Below are 17769 nucleotides of genomic sequence, written 5' to 3' on the forward strand. Positions count from 1 at the left end.
TTTTGCAACGAAATGCATAAGGAAGAAAAAGTAACTGCTTAGAAAAAGAATTCTAATGACCCCCTTTAAAGAGGCAGTGCAGGTCTTAGACTGAAGAAAATTAGGGATTAAGGGAGTGTGACCATGGGTGAGGTCTCCAAGTCAGGACATGGAATGATGCATTCTTACTCAGGGAGGCTATTTGGAGAAAGAGGCATAGCTCATGATACTCAAAAGCCCTACAAGTTTAAAATCAAAGAACACAGACAACTATATGAGAGAATGGTTTCATGTACATTTATTTTTAAATATGCTTGGAGGACTTTAGATTAGGATAGTAACTATTACATTTATGTTATATTAGCATAGAAGACTATTACCAAACTGACTGTATGAGAAACCTTACTGTATGTTTGGGTCACCAAATTTAAATGAATATTTCTCCAATCTAATTATTTCTGTTATTACAAATTAAAATTTGAAAACATCAAAAAATGTCTCCAAATGTTAATTATAATTTACACAATGTAATTTACATTATTAACTTCAGTGGTTTCTAAAAAGTTTTCTGACAGGCAGTACATTAATACAAATAAGAATTGGAGGGTGTGTTCTTATTATTCTAAGGTATTTGAGCAGAGACTTCTTAATTGGACATTTCCTTTTAAAATTTAGAAGATTATTTGGAAGCTTAATGAGTTTATGTTCCTTTCATTTCTACCTTCTAATCACTTAAGAATAGCCACATTTTTTCTCCTAGCAGCAAGTATAGCCACTTCAGAATCTGCACCAAAATGTATGCCAACTCAAGTTGACATTGAGGCAACACACAACACAGAGTAATGGCTGGATATCTGAAAACTGTTGCTTGTGTTTTAGCTTTTTAAAAAGTTTTTATTTATTTTTTACTTTAGGGCAGGCCACTGTTACAGCTCTGCTGAAAATTTCTGTTTCTAGCCAAGGTTCAGGAGAGCAAATAAACCACCAAAAGCTGTTGGATTTGAGTGATTCATTGCCTTTCCCAGCCCTCTCCTCACTCTCTTTTTTTCCATTTCACTTTCCATGCAGGCTGCTTTTCCTTTGGTTTCCCTTGGTGGTTAAACTAATAAGAAAAAACCACCATTGGTTTTGGCTTGTTTCATAAGCAGAATCCAGTGCTTTCTTGAAAATCCCAGCCATCTACTCTGTCTCTTTTTGTCTACCACATCCAATTAGAATTGTTTCTTTCACAGTTAATCTTTGACATTCCACTCTTCAACTTTTAACACAAAAAAAAATGAGTCTTCCAATTAATTACAGTGTGGTGGATGGAATTGTACATTGTTAAAATTGCTAGCCACAAATCCATGAGCAAGTTGTATATTTCTTTGTGTTGTGTTGGTGTGAGTGGTGTAGTTATTTGCATGCCACTCAGTTTTTTTTTTATGGAACATTTCTATATCTTTATCTACAACACCTAAATAGTGTCAATAGAAGAACTCATCAGAAATGTATTTGTTTTTCATAAACATTGACTCTTTTTATATGGAGGTGAATTGGAAGCTTAATTGATAGAAATACATACCTATGTGGTCTACGCCTGTCAGGAATTTTAAAAATGCAGATTTTTCTTTATAAAATTTAAAAGATAGTGTTCTTTAATCTTTGTAAAAATGCTGTGAGCAGCAAATTTTACTTACTTTTTCACTCTTTTAGAAGGCACCTTTGTAGAAATTAAAACATGAATTACAACCTCGAAATTTCAGAATTTTTGTTCTTTGCTATTTTCAGATGTGGATACTTTTAAAATATTTATTATATTTAATGTATTGCTTGCTTACTATTTTTTCCCTTCTGTAGAATCTGAAATATCGAGGCCCTTCTCTCTCTCTCTCTCTCTCTCTCTCTCTCTCTCTCTCTCTCTCTCTCTCCCAATTTGACTACATTGAGGATTTGTTATCTGATAGAATATTTAAATGATATTGTTATTCAATTTTTTCAGCATTTCAATGAAATCTGAGATTGCCTTTTGACTTCTGCTGATTTACTAACCAAAATGGACTAAATTTTATAAGTAAATCAATTTGTTCACCAGCAATAATGATAACAAACATGGAGAACATCATATGAGCACTTTGGGTTCTTTTTAGACCATAAGTTCGATTTTTATTTTTTATAAAATAATATCAGATCCAGCCAGGCTGAAAATCATCCAAAATGAACAGAACTCAGACAAAGGTACAGGTCTAATGAGTCTGTTCCTTCTTCCTTGGATGAACCCAGCTGTCCTGCATGGGAGCAACATGGCCCGTGGACAAGAGCTCCACACAACCTTTCAGAGCTGCCTGACCTCCCTTTAATGGACTATCTCCTCAAGCACTAGAAACGGTTTTCAGAATATTGTGTAGTAAATACAATAGCTAAAAATCTACCAAAAAATACAGAAATCTCAATTCTTACTTTTATTGTGGTTTGCGGAGAGGATGTGGGTGTTGAGCTTTTCAGTTGTTAAGCCAGGAGAACCTGATTGCTCATCAATGAGAGAATACTTTTCCTACTAAAGAACATGTAGTTTCTGTCTTCAGCATTGCCTTTGATAATACTTGCTTTTATTGCAGCCCCAGAACCTCTGACTCCAACACCATCACAGTCAACAATAGGTAATGAAGTTTCTGTTAGTTAGTGAAAAAGAATTATCTCTCTTTTTTACACCCTCTATCTTCAACTTTATCCTTAACTCTGGCTTTTTAAAAATTTATTTTGCCATGGCTGGTGTGGCTCAGTTGGTTGGGCATCATCCCATGAACCAAGAGATAAAGAGATCACTGGTTCAATTACCGGCCCAAATCGTAGGCTTGATCCCTGATAAGGGGACAGGCAGCCTCACATCAATGTTTCTCTCTCTCTCTCTCTCTCCCTCTCCCTTCCTTCTCTCTAAAAATGAATAAAAAATATCTTTTAAAAAGAGATTTAAAAATTTTTTAAAAATTATTTCTTCTTTGTTTCTTAGCTCTTTCTTTCAGCCATTTTTGCCAGAAGATAAACTCTTCTGTCTATGCTCAACAAAGTAGAGGTTCTGAGATAGCATGAAAAGCATACTGATTTTGACTTGACACATTCTTTTCATTTTTATTTTACATGCTTTATTGTCCTTCCTTATATCTGAGGAATGTGACCTGAGCTGCTTTTAACCTGGTGAGGACCATGGCTTTCCCAGGACATGTTTTGCTTTCACACTGGAGGTGTTTTTCTTCCTTTTGAAACTCCAACATTTGCAGATTTTCTTGAAAGACATTATGGTCTTTCCTGATCTAAATATCCTGATATGTCATTAGGAAATTCATTAAAAGAGAGAAATATAAAAACTAACCCTAATGTTATAGCTTCTTTTTCTTCAAGAGAGCAAATACTGTGTTCTGCTGGTGCCATCTTAGCCAATTACCCATATTTTCCTTCATAACACGAACTCTTGGTTACTCTATTGCATTCACATATTCCAAATAAGAACCTTACCTTTTTCTTTCCAGTTCTCTTTCCAAACTTAACTGACTGGCTATATTTTCGTTCATTTTGTCTAAAAGCACAGGGATCAATTTAAATAAAAAAGGGAATTTTTATGTGGCTAGAATTTTCATCATTTATATTTGTTCAACTTAGTAATTAAAAATTAAACATTTTTCATATTTATTTCACATTAATATTTCATGTTAATCATTTTTCCTTTGATCTTGATTCTTTTTTGATGATGTTTCACGCAGCCTTAGAACCTGGAACACTGGAAACCAAAACTTCAACAACAACATTAGGTAATGCAGTTATTGAATGACCTCTTTTCCTGACTGCTGGTATCATTATTAACAGGCTCGTATTAATGGATTAATCCATTAATATTCATTTTTATGTGTGTTTTCTATTCTTACTCCCAGAGAAACATTTTTAATCTATAGTTTTATCAACTGTATCTCAATTTTAAAATATACCTTCCCTGAAATAATTTCTGAATTCAAAATACATCTTGCTGATTTGCAGATTTTTGTAATGCTAAGTGCAAAACTTTTTCTTTTGAATCTTAGGCCAAAAAAATTTTAATTTTTATCCCTAGTGGCTTTTTAAACATAACTTTTCTCATGTTCCTATTGAACAAGCACTTTCAAATTTTTTATGAGACTGTTTTCTCTAAGCTACACAGAGTTCTGGGTTTTCCATTTCAAAATGGATAAATAGGGGATCTCTTGAACAGTGATTGTTTACAAATCTTTGTCCAAAAAAATATAATTGAAGATTCACTTAACTGGCCAAAAAAATATAATTGAAGATTCACTTGTTATTTAATGATAGAAAGGTGCAAAACAGAAGGGTACATATACACAATAAATCAAAGAGTTTAAATGTGCTTCTAAGGTATATGTAAAATTGTTTGTCCTGTATTAACTAGCTAATTTTCTTTCTTCAGCTCCACCAAAGACCAAACGACCAAGTCGTCGCCCCCGCCCTAAAACCACACGTAGTCCAGATGTGCCCAAGTCCAAACCCGGTAAATGTGATGTTGAGGGTTTCAATGAACACATAAAGTGGAATATGATAGCTTCTGATATAGTAGCTACCTCCTACCTAAATTGATGGACTTTAGGAACCACTATAGTTGATGTTTATATTTAAGTATCTGTATTAACCTTCCATATTCATGTTACACGAATATACATATTTATATTTTCATTTACAGATACACACAGCAGTAAGCTGACTCACTAGGTGTATTATTAAAGTGGGGCACCCTAACATCTTACGGAGGATGCATATTCATGGCAGATGAGCTGTGGCAAAGCAACAGGGAAAAGAGGAGGGAAAGGGGGAAATAAAGGGGAGAATCGCATCCAAAAAGAGCACACAGGTTAAGTAAAGATTGAGGAGTAATGTTTCCTTCCTCAAGATGCTGCTTCTTGACGTAATTATTCTTTTTGATTTTTCACTTCTATAGCTCTGCAACCTGCTACGGTACAGCCGGAGCTCTGGGTGCCCACAGTCGGTAATTCTACTCTCCTCCAACTGCTCTCACGTTGTCACTTTTGCTTTTCCTACTCTTCACCCAGGCATGACTGCATTTCTGCCAGATCACCACAGTTTCATTCCATGCGTCCCCTCAGTTTCCTATCTGGGTCTGAAGAACCTGAAGATAGGAGACTTCTAGAAGGATCCTGTGTGCTTGTTTAAGGAAGCTCTGTGGCCTTGGACACAACTTCCTGGTTTTTCACTAACCCTCTGTCTTTCCATCCCACATGTCCTTGTGTTGGAAAGACCATCTCCTCTCCCAGACAGAGGCTTCTGTGCTCAGCCTGAACTTGACACATGGCAACATTTCATTGCAGTGCCCTCATTATCATTTCATTGATTTACTCATTCAACTTGTATGACATTCTTTCTTTTTAAAAGCTGCATGAAATAATGGCTTCTTCAGCTTTTTTTGTTTCTTTGAAGAAAAAGTTTGAGTATGTTTCGATAACTTTAAGGACAAATACTATCCTTGGTCTAGGATCCAATATAAAAATAGGATGGTCTGTAACTTGAGAATATTAGATGGCCCAAACTTGTTTTATTGTTTTTAGTACTAATGCTGTTGATGATTATTAGTTCATTGTAAGTTCTCATCATTCACAATAAATCTGTCACTACTTTACTTCAGAAAATTCCAGAAATCAGTAGCCATGTAACATTGTATATAATTTCAAGTATTAGAGATTATTTCCCAGCTCTCCTACTAAGCAGGTTTCAAATTTCTACCATATTATTTTTATATAATCAATTAAGAAACAGAACTATTATACTTATCACATTTGAAATTACTTATGTAGAAAAGAAATATTATTACAGTTCTCATTATTTTTGCTCAAAGACACATTTTGAGCATCTCCTGAAGAGTTTTTTCTTTTGGACATATTTTCCATTCTTCCCACAACCTAGGAGCTAATTTTGCTGTATATTCACTGAAATTATATAGTATATTTGCTTGAGCGTATGTGTCCTTAATTCTGACAGTTACAGCCATGACCATTTCGCTAATTTTAATACCTTTTTCTTTAGCATCAAAACCATCCAAAAGACCTAAAACCACACATAGACCAGACGGACCTCAAACCCAGCCTGGTAACCACTACTTTCAGTGCCTTGATTTATAACTAGGAAAAATTTGTGTAAGTAACATTAATTTTGACATTCACAGCTCTCCTAAGACACTAATTATAGCACCTTTTTTCCTTCAGATTCAAAACCACCAAAGCAATTACTTCCTAAACCCCAAACCACAGCAAAAGCAGATATGACATCAACTAAATCCGGTAAACATAAATTCCAATGCTTTAGTTTAAGAAGCTCTTTCTTTGGGAATGTTGCTGAAAATGTTTACAGTTTGTTATATCACATAAAACATAGAAACCCAAGTACCATGATTTTGTTCACTATTGTCTCAAAGTAGTCACACTAATGTTTTAAGTGTTAAATGAATAAATCGATGTGTGGAAAATTAGTATATTTCACAGCTGATACTGACAGATGCTGTTTTCTTAACACGTTAAGTGCCAAGCCTGTTTTGTCTTCCTTTCCGTTCCAGTCACCGGTGACTGACATGGTGCTTAACGTGTTAAGGAATTTTTAGGCGTTGTTTTCTGGATCTGGGTTTGTAATGAATGGAAGCCTGGTTGTCTGTATCTGGACCATTTCTGAAAGCGCTGTGAGCAGCCACTGCCAGGCAGCACTTGGGAGGCTGGCACTGTGTTCTTCCTTTATGGGCACATAATCAGAGCTTGGCCTCCTCGCAAATACCTTATTGACATTTTAAACAGTAACTATTTACTAAGCGATTTCCTACCAAATAAGGAGATATTTATATAACAGTTCTGAAAATTCAACTGTTTTGCAATTGAAAATTTCTCCTAAAATTCCCATTAGTATAAAATTCTAACTTACTAAGAGCATCTCTCATTAAGCCTATCAAGAAGACAATTTATATCACTTTTGAATTTATATCAGGCATCAGTGATCACCTAAAAGTTTAGACTTACTGCTTTTATTATTTTTATCTGTTTGTTTTTGTGACTCAGGCTTTGAGCCTGTTACATTGGAGGCTGGAGCTCCCTCCATAATCATAGGTAATGATGGATGTCTTCCTTCGTGGTCAGTGTTTCTCTGAGCTTGCTCCTCTCATCTCTGTCATTATCTGTGTTCTCTTGTGTAAACGGTTATTCACCATCTTTTTCATTCATTTCCAACGTTGTTAGGGACCTTTTTAACATTGTGAGGCCATCTGGCATCTGCTGCTCAGTTTACAAGCCCTGAATGTTACTCTTCCTTGGATTACCTTCGGAGGCATTCACATTGCTTCCAGCACTTGATGCTGTCAGGAGTCACAGGGGCTCTCTCCATCCATCCTTTAAACCAGGAAATTTTTTGAGATCTCTGTCTTTATGTGTATAACTTATAAATGTGGGAGGGGATCAATGAAAAAAGCTGGCTGGGGCTTGACGCAATACATAATTATTTCTTTCTCGACAAATCTCTTGCTTCCTTGATTCCATACTATTCAAACACAACTTGAATGAATGTCAATTTTCTGTTGAAAATTTCAGCTTATGATGCTGAATTCCAAACAAAATAAGGATTCCCCTTTTTTGTTTGAAGGTAGTCAGTTTTGAATATGGTTTTCATCTTGTTGTTCTCGCTTTCTCCCTCTCTTCTGTCTGCCATGTTTTCCATTCGTTCAGAAATGTTCCCAACTCAGTGCTATGTGTCTTGGACAGTCAATAAAAAGCAATCTTCATATAATTGCTTACAGGGTTTTTAGTGCTAAAAATGTTTTAATGTTACATTTAATCTTCTGAATTTAATGAGAAATAGAGACTAATTTAAAACTAGAGAAATAATAAATCTTAACTTCATCTCTATGCATAATTTAATCATTACAGAATTCTAGGTATCCTGTTTATCCAGACAAAAAATTGAAGTATTGCTTTTCAGAATTTTTTCTTAATCATCTCTGTTTCTCACTTGAATTATTATCTCATAATTATCCATTTGAAATAAATGAATAAATAAGAAACAGTAAGAAAGTGTATCACATTTATTCTGGAGAAAGGCAAAAGTTTATCTTTTGTATAACTGCCACAGATCTCCAATAAACAGATTAACTAAGATTTTTAAAAATTCTCCCCACTACCAATATTCCTCAAAACATATATTAATAATGGTGGTAAAAGGGTTTCAGATACAAACAGAGGTTTTCATAATAAATTTTCAGAGTAATTTAAAATAGATATCAGACTAATTATCTGATGGGGGGGAGGGGCAAGTTTCCAGTATAGTTGGAATCAGATCGTTAAACACAGGGGGAAAAAAGAAAGCTTTTCATTGGCCTTATAAGGATTCAAAGTGCAAAGAGTATGACTATCTTGTGAGATAAATGGATACCAGAGTACTGTCAGTTATTAGAGAACAAATACTATTTTTCCAGAGTTCAGCACTGCTTTTTAAACATTATAGAGCTAAGAAGATTTATTTTCAAGGTAATTTTCCCCTATGTTTCTTAATCTCCATTGCTCATTGTATTGCTTTTGGTCAGTTCCTGCCACAGACATTGAACCTGAAACTCTGAAAACTGAGGCTCCCTGGACAACATTAGGTAATGACCTTCTACGTCTTGAAGCAAGTGCATTTTCTGCTCATAGTCTAGCCTATTCCATTACTATGTTGGTCAGGGGCTTTTCTCTTTCCTAGGATTTTTCTCATCATCCTCTCTTGTCATTCAACTATCCTTCACTTTGTATTGAAGATGTCTAAAACAAGTTACTTGGTTAGAATATAAGCCTCTTTGCAGCTAATGCAAAGCATCTGTCTCCCATCCTATCCAGCTTTATGAATACTTTACAGAGCCTGTGATTCTGCTCAGTGTTCGGTGATTAAGCTGAATTTCAGATACAATTCTGCCCCATAAACATTATTTATAACTCTGTGTACATCGACAGAAAGTTGTTTAAAAATATGCAGGGCACTTTTTTGTCTACCAAGGATTTTAAGTAATGAAATGTGCTTTTCCCAATCATGTTTCATGGGATGCATGCCTAACTGAAGGGTATCTAAGTAAAGTCCCCCAGAAGCTGGTGAGCCTGGGTGCCTCTCTAACCTGACGAGGACATGCTGTGCTCTGACTTCCCGTGGTCAGGGTCATCGTTGAAAATCTGACCCCAACAATAACAAAAATGCTTTCAAGTTATTCAAATGATGTTATACAGAGTTTTTCAAAATAAATGTTAGGAGACCCCCCAAAAAAGTATTTTCTGCATATGGATGACAAAGAAATTTTTTGAAATAATGAGGAAATTTTCTCAAGACTCAAAGAAATCTAGCAAAATTTTAGAAAACCTAGAGCCATGTATAAATCCTTTTTTAGTTTCTGGAGTTATTTGATATTGACCAGTTTCCTTTCTTCAGCTCCAAAAACATCAAAACGACCAAGAACACGTCCTCCACGTCCCAAACCTTCAAAACGTCCAAAACGTCCAAAACATCCAAAACATCCCAAACATGAAACCACGCCGAGCCCAGAGGCACCTGCGACGGCACTAGGTAAATATATGGCTCCTGGTGCCTGTGGGACCTCCTTGGATGTGATTCTTGGATGGCAGTTTAAATTGCCACCTAATTACCTCTGTGACCCTTAAGGGTGAAGGCCCTGGCCAATACCTGTGACTCCCTTACAGGGCTTGGTATCTTCTTGGTGCCTGTGTATTTATTCACTTCTCTGACCACTGAGTTACATTTTTCTCTGTGATTCTGACCAAGTTCATTTTCAAGAGAATTTGACAACTTTTCTCCTGTGTTTAACGTTTCTTTTTAAAAGTACTTTTGATCATTTCTTGCTACAGACATTGAACCTGTCACTCCTGGGACATCTTTAGGTAACGATTCTTTATGTCCTTCAGCAAGAGCCTTTTCATATTCATTGTCAAACTTACCTATGGTGCTATATAGACAATGACGTCAAAATGGGTCATCCTGTTACAGTATTCATCTTAAAATCTAAACAGCTTTCTTTCTAACAGAAATGGGCATGGACTTAATTCAGGACAGATGTCTTCTCCATATTCTAGCTTGAAATTGCATCTCTGTTTAAATAGTACTGTTTGTTAGAGCTGATGTCCAAATGTGATTATCTATATGTCCCTTATTGAGACTACCAGTACAGTATCAATTGTAATATCATGAAGTTTCTCTAAGTATCTCACTTTCTACATTCAAGTTCTACATAACTTTTTTTTTTACTTTGTTGATGTTTCAGCAAATTTTGTATACTATATTCTAGTAAATTACCAAGTGGAAAATTTGTCCAAGCCTAATCACTTTAAATTATTATAAGTGAATATAGGGTGGTTTGAACTTCTCTAACACCATCATAGTTTAGCAGTGATTTATAATCAGTTTTGGATTAAGGGCATTTCAAGAAAATGAGAGTTTGTCATCTTTATTTCTTAAACATAATTATAATGTAATTTTTAATCTCTGGAGAACTCTTAATTATAAATGAAAACCTATTAATATACTAAAGGAGAAAATTTCAAACCAAAGTAACAGTTTTCTCCACTCTACTTAAAGAAATTCTGACAAGTTTTAGAAAGCTTAGAGCCATGTTATATCATCCTAATAAGAGCTTATGGAGCCATCAACACTATATTAATACTAATTTTTTTTTCCTTCAGTTCCAACAACAACAAAGAGACCCCATCGTCTACGTCCCAAACCTAAAAAAACCACACCCCATCCAGAAGTACCTCAGATTCCACTGGGTAAATATGTGGTTTCTCATTTAAGGAATCCCAGCAGTCCACCCAAGTTGGGACCCTAAATTCTATGCACTAATTGGTACATATCTAAATATCTATTAAGAGTAAAAGCTACTGGTTAGGAGAACATGACCTGAGTACCCCATGCCTCCTGTGTGGGAATCTTCTCCATCAATGTACCTTTTGCTATTTGAGTCCATTCATGTTAAAGCTTGCTCAGTAAAGTATGAGCCTATACCAGTGGTCGGCAAACCGCAAGCTGCGTTTGCCGCTCTGTTGACTAATGAGTTTGCCGACCACTGGCCTATACAATCAATTCAACTACTTTCATTAGTCCCTGCTAAACCCCCATAACCATATTAGCAGCTGTGAGCTACATCAGAAGTAGGAAGTACGTTTTATTTCCCCAGTCAGTTTGTACTATAGTTGTAAACAAAAGCTGTTCCTGCATAAACCGGTAGAAAATAACATAAGGCGGCATGTTTATGTGAATGTAAAATAACTTCTCAAATGGTGCAATTACTGTATGCTAAGAGTGTGATAAGTATTTGGAACAGAAAAAAAATCCAGGATAATTAGAAAGAAATCAGTACAGAATTTGGACTAGTGGAAGACAAGCAGGGGATGTGTTGAAGCTGGCATACCAAACAGAGGATGACTTGTTGATGCCCTCCTGTTAAATGTGCTCATGGGATGAACTAAGGTGGAGTCTGGCCCTAGCCAGTCTGACTCAGTGGATAGAGCTTCAGCCTGGGGACTGAAGGGTCCTGGGTTTGATTCCAGTCAAGGGCACATGCCCAGATTGTAGGCTCTATCCCCAGTAGGGGGCGTGCAGGAGGCAGCCAGTCAATGATTCTCTCTCATCATTGTTGTTTCTATCTCTCTCTTCCTCCCCCTTCCTCTCTGAAATCAATTATATATATATATATATATATATATATATATATATATATATATATATATATATATATATATATATATTTGTAAAGCAAGTCTGGGATATCTACTCTAGAGCTTAAATTTAATCCAGTGGGCTTTTTTAGAACTGAAGATGCCTAGCTTAATATGATACCACAAACTGAGAGGTTGTTCCTCATCTTAATTATATTAAGTGCCATTGTTTTCACTACGGATTAGTCTCTTAGTGAATACAGTCTCAGCTTCCTTTAAGGCTCTCTGTTGTATGTGTGGTAGATAGACTCTAGGGTGACCCCCTACTCCCCACCCCACTTCATCTCCCACCCCCATAGTTCCTGCCTCTTGGTGTTAAAGCTTTTGTGTAATCCATCTTTTCCCTCCCCCTTCCCCTCTCCCTTAGAAGCATTATTTTTACTGGCAAGATGAATTTTCTGACATTTCATGAATTCACAAAAAATCTCTTTGGTTTCTTTTATTGTTTTTGATCAGTTCCTGCCACAATCTTTGAACCAGTTATTCCTAGAACCGAGGCTCCTGGAACAACACTAGGTAATGACACATTATGTTCACCAGCATCTGCTTTTCCTGCTCATTTCAGCCCATTTCATCACCCTCCCAACCATGGATCTTCCCGCTTCACAGGACTTCTGTGTCATCCTCCATTGTCATTCAATTACTTCTTAATATACTGTAGAGTATTAAAACAACTCATTTGTTTAAAGGAGGTCAACTACAACAAGCATAATCCTACTTACAGCTTCTGGAATGAGAACACTCTATTAACCAGAGATTTTCTTCCTTTAGCTCCCCAAGTGCCTGAACGAACTCGCCATCCACGTCCCAAACCTAAAACCACACCAAGTCCTGAAGCTCCTCAAACCGAACTAGGTAAATGTGTAGATCCTGGATAAGGAGTCCTGGCAGCCCATCCCCATGGGGTCCAGAGAAAGGGAAGGGACAAGTCAGGGTCAGCAGCTGCTTCCACTCCACAGTAGGCTTGAGAACACGATTGGAGAGGTCTTAGGTGGTAGCCAGATTCCCTATACATTGTGAGTCTGAATTTCTAAATGTCTATTTGACTTCTTATTTGCTTCTACTCATCCTTTAAATATTGAAATTGTATCATGGACTGAAGCAACTACAGAACAACATATGTTTGGGCAAATAGGAAATTATTTCTTGGTAACTATAAAGGTTGTGAAAATCATAGTAAGGATCACCTGGCCAGTGTGGGTCAGTGGATGAGCATCAACCAGGAAACCAAGAGGTCACTGGATCAAACCGATTCCCAGTCAGAGCATATGCCTGGGTTGGGGGCTCGATTCCCCAGGGGTGTGCAGGAGGCATCTAATAGATGATGTTTCTCTCTCATCTATGTTTCTATCTCTCTATCCCTCTTCCTCTCTCTCTAAAATAAAAAAAAGTCAATAAAAACAACATTTTTAAAAAGTCATAGTAGGGCCCTAGGGCCAGAGTTAGCAACATTTTTTTTCAAAGGGCTAGATAGTAAATACTTAGGGGCTTTGGGGGCCATATAGTCTTTGTTGCCTATTTTTCTTTTTTCCCTTTTTTTCTTACAACTTAAAATAGGGTAGAAAAATAATTTTTTGCTCTCATGGGCTGTTTGAAAACAAGCCATGGACAAGATTTGGTGTAGGAGGCATAGTTTTGGGGGGAAGGGGATGAAGAAGTACAGAAAGGAAGGACATGTGTAGAAGCCAGTGAGAGGAGAGGCAAAGGCTTCTAAGTGTTGATTGGAGCATTTCATTGAAATTGCAGCAGATAAATGAGCCCATTGGGCCAGTTGAAAAGGGATTTCAAATGTTGGCTTTGGGAGTTCGGATTTCATAAGAATCATCAGTATCCATGTATGGTCCAGCTTTCCCTAAGCACTGGACAGAAGGATAGATACCCTGCTACCTCAGACTGAATGGGTGCCCCTTACGCTGCTCTCTTAAGTATCCTGGTGGTCTCTTTCAAAGATGAGTTTTCAGCAAGATAGGTATGGTCTACTTTGGTGCATTTACTTAGACTAGGATCATCAAAGTGAGTGAGAATCTTCAGGGGCACTTCATGGGGATAGTTATCTGAACACAAAGATGGTCTCAAAGTGACACATTGATACCTAAGTGCAGAGATGCCATATCCCTCAGCTCAGAGGGTTGGTAGTGTTTGCTTTATGCTCTAGACACATGATTACTTTGGTACAATTCTTTTTGAAGTGAATGTTCTGAGATTATATAAATGTTTACCATTTCATTGCTTTATTGTTATTCTTTTTGGTCAGCTTCTACTCTAGTCCTTGAACCATTTACTCCTATAAAAGAGGCTCCAGGAACAGCATTTGGTAATGCCACTTTCTGACCTTCAGCAAGTGCTTTCTTTGCTCATTGTCAAACCTGTTCCACTTTGTTGCCATTCAACTAAATTCTTCAACTTATGAGCTGAACAAGTTACCTCTTGTTCTTAAGAGAGCCATTCCTAAATCTAGTTTGGGATAGCTTCTTGCCCTGTACAGTACTTTAACATTTTTTCATGCCACCTTACGTTTTTAGATTAACCAGAGTGCTCTGTTAAGGTAAATTACATATATGCCTGATCTTGGTCAATGCTAACAAGGATTAGGAAAGTTTCATTATACATTCTTTGTACAAATACCTTTTTATCTGCCTGTTTTTTTGTTGTTGTTGTTTTGTTAACATTTGGGTAGTATGTTTTTAGTGAATTGTATAACAGATAATGTGATCAAGGCTGATAAGTTTAAATGGCAAGTTCCATCCTTATGGTTCATCTTCTGACTCTCCCTTACTCTCCACCATAGTTTAGAAATGATTCTTGCCCTAGCTGGTTTGGCTCAGTGGATAGAGCATTGGCCTGCAGACTGAAGAGTCCTAGGTTCTATTCTGGTCAAGGGCACATTCCCAGGATGTGGGCTCGATCCACAGTAAGGGGTGTGTAGGAGACAGCCAATCAATAATTCTCTCTCATTATTGATGTTTCTATCTCTCTCTCACCCTTCCTCTCTGAAACCAATAAAAATATATATATATTTTAAAAAGAAATGATTCTTAACATTTTAAATGTAGTCAGGGAACTCTAAGATAATGTGAAAAATACCAATCTGATTCCTTGAATTAATAACTTCATTTTTATGTCAATTTTGCACACACACATACACACACACCCATCTTCAATAACAAAAGAAGATACAGTAACATAGTAGGAGAAATTTTTTTTATACTAGAAAGATCCATTTCCTGAAACTCAAGAAAATCTATCAAGGTTTGGAAAACTTCAAGATTTTTTTTTACAACTATAAACTTTTAAGTAACTGAACATTATATTTTTTCACATCCCAAAACATCCCAATGGACATGTCATTCACAACACAAACTTAAGATCACTCCATGTCCAGATGCACCTGAAGCTACACCAGATAAAAGCAGGGTCCTTGGTTTAAAGAGCCTAGGAGCCAGTCACTGATGGAGAATGTAAACTCAGATACCCGCTGGAGAGGGAATCATGAAGTCCTTCCTCCTTCAGGGTTGGCAAGGAGTGTATGTTTGGAAGAGACATAATCTCCCCTCTAAGTCTGAGTACTTAGAGACACGTTTTACTTCTCAGTCTGCAGGCTAATTGAACAGAAAAACTTTTCCTGCATGAAAAGCCTAGAGAATGAAAAGAAGGCAGGGTGTTTGCACAAATTCAAAATTTTTCTTGGACACATAAACATTAAGTGTTAGATGCATCATATAAAGTCTTGAAGAAATGAAAATCCATTTGGGCTTCCGTAGAGTAGGGATAGAGTTTGGACCTTGATGTCACATCAGAATTTACACAAATGGAAAGGTGAGAGTGAACCAAGATGAAAAGAATAGGATATGTGTAGAGGCAAACAGAGGGCAAGGAGATCTCGCTTCTTCTATCAGCAACGGTATTTTTGTTGGTGATTCTGCATTTGGATGACACCGTGAAAGTTGGAGGAGGCTGATGTTGTTCTCATGGGCATCAGAAATGTCTTCTTTCTGCACTGAATTGCATTGTCCCTGTATGAGAGGGAACAGGTGCTGAACAGTGACCAAAAGTGATGACCAGCTCCTGAGATGAAAATGTTGAGAACTATAGTTTGGCCAAATCAGGACAAAGAAAGTGATTTCTCTTTGTATTCGTGCTAAAGCACCATAGCAAAACACTACCGACTGGGTGGCTTAAACAACAGAAATCTATTTCTTACAACTCTGCAGCCTAGAATGCTAAGATCAAGGTGTCAGCAGGTTTGATTTCTCCTAAGGTCTCTCCCCTTGGCTTGCAGATGACCACCATCTTGCTATGTCCTTGCATGGTCTTTTCTCTCCCTTTGTCCTTGTACAGAGGTTCTTCATCTCTCTCCCTCTTCTTATAAGTACTTTAGTCCTATTGGGTTGGGGTCTCACCCATCAATTACCATTAATTGCTTCTTTAAAGTCCCCATCTCCAAATACAGTCACATTGGGAGTGAAGGCTTCATGTGAATCTTAGGAAGACATAATTCAGTCCATAACTACCTTCATCTAAAATTTTTTAAAATTATTTTAAAGGTGATAGGACACTGGCAAGTTCATTTTGAAGTAATGTAGCTCTTGAAACCTTTTTAATTTCTATTACTTCAGTTCCTATTATAGACCTCGGACCTGTTACTTTTACAACTGAGACCTCTGGGACAACATTAGGTAATGCCTCTGCCATTCGCCTAGTGCTTTGCTGTTCATCGTATAGTCCACTCATTCTCCATTCCCATAACACTCCTTGTTCATGAGACAGCCTGCATCCTCCTCCGTTGCCATTCAAGCACTTCCTTCATCTGAAGAATGCTGACGCCTCTTAAAAACAAGTTTCCTGTTGTTTTTATGAGAGCAGGCATGAGCTTAGTCCAAATCATGAACCTGTCATGTGGTACCTTTGAAACTGTCATGTTATCTTGTGCTTCTCTGAACAGTGTTCTGTGTAAAAGCTGAGTTTAAAACAAATTTGGATCTATTTCTTAACTAGGCTGATTTTCAATAACAGCTACTCCAATGTTCCCTTGGGCATCTAAGTTTCTAGATTTTGTTTAAAACTATTTGCATGTTATTTTTGTTTCTTTCTTAATACTTGAAGTACTGATATATTTTGTTACTAATTTGACAAATAAGGAATTGCCCAAGTCTGAAATTTTAAATTACGCATATCTTCCTTAGTATGACCCTAACTTCCCCTCTTCTTGCGTCAGAGTTGAGCACTCCTTCTCAAATCATTTTTTCCAAGTGAGAAAATGCTCTGAGTATCTGATTTTAAGTGCTAATTTTCATGACTTGAATGTGTGATGAGGTTGCCCCCAAAGTACCCTCAACAACAATAAGAAGACATATTGGTATAAAATGAGTAAAAATTTTAAACTACAGACAACTTCCTGCAACTTTAGGAAATCTAACAGGTTTTGGAAAAACCTCCCCTTCGTGTCAAAAGCCATCAGACCTAGAGTAACACAAGTCTTTTCTTTCTTCAGCTACCAAAGCATCAAAAAGACCCCATCGTCCACATCTCAGACCTAAAACTACACTGAGCCCTCAAGTACCTCAGACCAAACCTGGTAAATGTGTGATTCCTTGATTTAAGGATGAGCCCTAGTAGCCTAGTGAGGATGCAAAGCAGTGCCAAGCTCTTATTTTCTCTAAGTGTGAGGTCATGAGGCAGAGTCAATAATGTCTCCTCCTCCCAGGTGTCAAGGAGAATATGACTGTGTGAGATAACATGTGAAAATATTCTTTGATATGCATTTAGTATATTTCTTAACTATCAAATTTTATTCAAATCTTTAGCAAGCCAATATATTCAGTTCAAGTAAATAAACGAATTGTAGGTCCCTTTCATATACCTGGACTAATATTGGACTAATATTTGTCAGCTGTAGGACACCTATTTTATTTCTAAAACAGTAAAGTTGAATACATGTTTGCATGATACAAAGATTAAATATTGATCTTGCAAAAGAAAAGATCAAGGTGAATTGGACCTTGAACCCACTACAGGATTTGAATGAATGGAGAGG

At 36.8% G+C, this 17769-nt stretch overlaps 1 protein-coding gene across 10 annotated transcripts in view; it reads left to right on the top strand.

The window, feature by feature from the left end:
• The window catches only part of ABI3BP (ABI family member 3 binding protein), a 265345-nt gene that overhangs the window by 159649 nt on the left and 87927 nt on the right, over nt 1-17769 (top strand). For 5 of the 10 annotated variants that reach the window (XM_080656581.1, XM_080656576.1, XM_080656578.1 and 2 more), the window contains 15 exons: nt 2577-2618; nt 3717-3764; nt 4412-4492; nt 4937-4984; nt 6037-6099; nt 6216-6290; nt 7053-7100; nt 8567-8626; nt 9436-9570; nt 9870-9902; nt 10701-10787; nt 12192-12251; nt 12507-12590; nt 16352-16411; nt 17227-17310. In XM_080656581.1, the coding sequence (XP_080512707.1) occupies nt 2577-2618; nt 3717-3764; nt 4412-4492; nt 4937-4984; nt 6037-6099; nt 6216-6290; nt 7053-7100; nt 8567-8626; nt 9436-9570; nt 9870-9902; nt 10701-10787; nt 12192-12251; nt 12507-12590; nt 16352-16411; nt 17227-17310 (1008 nt within the window). The remainder of the gene's footprint in view (nt 1-2576; nt 2619-3716; nt 3765-4411; nt 4493-4936; nt 4985-6036; nt 6100-6215; nt 6291-7052; nt 7101-8566; nt 8627-9435; nt 9571-9869; nt 9903-10700; nt 10788-12191; nt 12252-12506; nt 12591-16351; nt 16412-17226; nt 17311-17769) is intronic. The other 5 variants (XM_080656584.1, XM_080656580.1, XM_080656579.1 and 2 more) reach the window with 4 other exon arrangements.

The sequence above is a fragment of the Plecotus auritus genome (genome assembly GCF_963455305.1).
Source record: "Plecotus auritus genome assembly, chromosome: 2".
In the NCBI taxonomy this organism is placed as follows: Eukaryota; Metazoa; Chordata; class Mammalia; order Chiroptera; family Vespertilionidae; genus Plecotus; species Plecotus auritus.